This window comes from Buceros rhinoceros, unplaced genomic scaffold (assembly GCF_000710305.1).
Source record: "Buceros rhinoceros silvestris isolate BGI_N320 unplaced genomic scaffold, ASM71030v1 scaffold47615, whole genome shotgun sequence".
Taxonomy (NCBI): Eukaryota; Metazoa; Chordata; class Aves; order Bucerotiformes; family Bucerotidae; genus Buceros; species Buceros rhinoceros.
The window spans coordinates 1-3,300 of NW_010415518.1; the positions used below are offsets into that span (position 1 = coordinate 1).

The 3,300-nt window shown below is 40.6% G+C and overlaps 1 protein-coding gene across 1 annotated transcript in view; it reads left to right on the forward strand.

Annotated features, from left to right (window-relative positions):
• Window positions 1-2,129: 2,129 nt before the first annotated feature.
• LOC104494569 (fatty acid-binding protein, epidermal-like) overlaps window positions 2,130-3,300 on the forward strand; it is a gene marked incomplete at its 5' end in the record, with an annotated part of 1,474 nt that continues 303 nt past the window's right edge. Inside the window, 2 exons of the mRNA XM_010137425.1 lie at window positions 2,130-2,302; window positions 3,249-3,292. Coding sequence (XP_010135727.1) covers window positions 2,130-2,302; window positions 3,249-3,292 — 217 coding nt within the window. The remainder of the gene's footprint in view (window positions 2,303-3,248; window positions 3,293-3,300) is intronic.

A 3,300-nucleotide genomic window follows, 5' to 3' on the forward strand; every position in this document is an offset into this window, starting at 1 on the left:
TCACGAGAAAGCCAAACTGGATCAACTGCCTCTGTGTAACCGACAGCTGAGTGTGCTGCCAGAGGCGCTTTGTATTCTCCTGTGGGTAGCACCCTTATCTCAGGGAGATGGTCCTGGCTTGTTTCCCTGCTTCCAGGTTGTCCTACGTTTTATAACACAAAGTTACCAAATCAAGAACAGACCTAACACCAGGAGCTTCCCTTGCAAGTTCAGATTTACCACCTCCCTGGGAGCATCCTGGTTAACAGGCAATAGACCTTGCAGCGCCTGTATAGTCCAAGCTAGGATATTTTCTCAAGAGGTGGAAGATGTGGCCTTGAATGTCTTTGAAGTAAGGAGAGGAAGGAATTCAGGTCTTGCTCTTTTAATGTAAAATATAAAAGGCATCACTGCATTTACACTCTGCCATCAGTGGTGGCTGTAATTGTGTGTTGTGAGAGGCCTGTCAATACGTGACAGCTATGAGGTGAGAAAGCCTTCTGAACTGAGCCCTTTGGGAAACTTTGGAGGAAATTCAAGAATTTTAAGCTCAGTTCCATTCAGCCATAGATTAGGATGCTGAGGGTGTTTGCGTCTAACAGCCAGGGCTAGGCATTCACCAAGTTGCAACTTCAAAGTAGAAATTGAGTCCTGCAACTACAGAGCACCTCCCGTGTGTAGGCAGCATATGAGTGTTTGTTTGGTTTTAGATCACAATCTTAAACCAGTCACTTTTTACAATTACAATTTAGGCAATTAAATTTACTCCAAATCACACTTTAGAAGTCAGTCCTATGTACCCTCACTGACTAGTTAGGAAACTCTCTGCCTTTGATGCTACTGATGCAGATTCTCTTCAGTCTGTATAAAATAACATTCAAGGATAAAGAAATTTGAATTTCAGTCCTTGCCATATGGAAAACATATGCAGCTCATCTCTTTTTAGTTGGATCCCAAGGCATAGCTGGTCAGATAACTCACTGATTACTTTGGACTGGACATCAGCAAAGGGATGTGTGAGTGTGACAATGTCTAATTCTGGTCAGAAAAGGACATCTTGTTCTTGCTCTGCAGTCTCAAGCTTAAGGCTCAGTCCTGGAATATCACTTAAGTCTGGAGAAGCAGTGGCTGGGAAGTACTTTGTTATTTGCACCTCCCAAGGAAACTGTAGCCTTTATTTTGTGGACTCAGCCCTGACCCAAGTATCCTGTACACTCCCTGGGAGTGCTGTGCTGTTATGTGACAACGTTTTCTAACTATACCTGCTGCAGAGCCCAGACACTCACTGACTTGGTGGCACTTTCTGCTCCATTTGGTCGCTTATCAGTTCTTGGTTCAGATCTGCACTTTCCATTTTGATGGATTCACGTTTGTTGCCTGACTACCCTCTTACTTGTATCTTCATCCTTCAGTTCAAAAAGACTTGAGCAAACCCCTCAAACAGTTCATGCCGGGGCTGAGGCAGGGTGAATCTTTTTTACTGAAGAGTTTTGAGGGCTGCTGTCTCCAGATAATGAATTTTTAGTCATTCACAAAGCTTATTTCTCTTGCAGTGTTTTTTTGGTGTGTGTGTGTAAGCATTATTTTTCACGATAGTGGTTTTCTAATTCACAAGTACATACTTTGGATAGAGGATGTAGAAGATGGAATTTTATTAAAAAATTTTATGTTTGCATTTGTGTACAGAGTAATGGAAGAGTTCTTGAGAAATTGAAATAAAAATGCAGGTGGATTAATCTGTCAAAAATAATCTGTAGAATTCTTAAAGTGTTCAGAATTTGTAGAGAATATTTTTATATTAGTTTAAGCTTTTGTGTTTGTTTTCCTGTTTACTGTTTATTTCTGTTTGTAAAAATTCAGTACTGTGTTTTGGGACGTCTGTATGTATCTGTATGAGTATTCTAGAGGGCAAAATAGATTTAACTTTAACTCTCTGAGGAAACAAAACAATAACCCTGCAAATAAGCTTTTCCTCCTTCCTCATGAGTGGATAATTTAAAACATCCTCTTTCTTTGAGGCTCTTGAACTGTGATTCTCAAGTGTATTTGAGAAATGCCTAATTAAATGGGAATTAGGTATTTGAATCCTTGTGTGGCCCTAAGCCTTAGGGTTTAACTGCCTTTGTGACACTCTGTGCCTTGCCTTGCAGGTGTGGGCATGGCCATGAGAAAAATGGGAAGCATGGCCAAACCAGATGTTTACATTACTAAGGATGGGGACACAATCACTGTAAAAACAGAAAGCACCTTTAAGACTTCACAGTTCACCTTCAAGCTTGATGAGAAATTTGAGGAAAATACATTAGATGGCAGGAAAACTCAGGTCAGTATAGTAGACTTTCTCTGAAAAAACAATTCTTTGGGTGTTTTACAGATGGAGATGCTATTTACAAATCAGGTTTGACATTCACACTAACAATGCTTTGTTTGATGAACAGCTGTCTCTGTCTCATTGAAAAAAATTCTTTTTTTTTTTTTTGTGGATTAAGCAACTTCCAAAGAGGTAAAATGCTGAAACCAATAATGTCTTGTGTGTTTTATTGTTTTCAATTTGTAGCAGAAGCATTGTGGTAGGAAAACTAACAGCCCTCTAAATCCCTGTTAAAGCCAAATGCCACTTCATTTGAAGCCTGTGGAAAAAATCCCATTAATGTTTAATCAGAGGCAATTCAGCCCTGGGGTTAACCTTTCTGCTCAGTCTCATATTTGCATAACAAGAGACCCTGATTCAGTGTGCAGTGGAATAACAGACACACAAGGCATACACGTGAATCACAGTCCCTAATCCCCAGTTTTACAACGCCAGCTTCTCACTGCACTGAGTAGGGAAAATAGTCGTCCAAAGAGAGGTTAAACACAAAGCAGCCCTCAGATGTCTCTCTTCCTGTGTGAGTGCTCTCTGTGTGCCGTTCCCCCCACTCCACACACTGGCAAGTGGTCTATTATTGCAAGATCAGATAAACGTTACACAAAAGGTCAAAGCACACGGACAAAGAGAACATCGTCTGCTCTTGTTAATTGAAATTGTGCGTGCAGTCAAAGATCTGCCTGATGCAGGAATGTGTCCGAGCAGTGAGTGAACAAGCAGTGAGGTAATGTAAGAGGATCAATAAAACATGGAAGATAATATCCTGGCTTTGTAGAAGTCAATGGCAAAATTAGTACTGAGTGAGAATGGTGGGAATTTTTCCTTGGGAATACAGTGTTGGAAAATCTCAGTCTCCATCACATGTTGTGTGTAAAATATTAATGTCGGGTTCTTCTTTCAGACCCTTGTCAGCTTAAAAGATGATGGGTCATTGATTCAGGAGCAGGCATGGG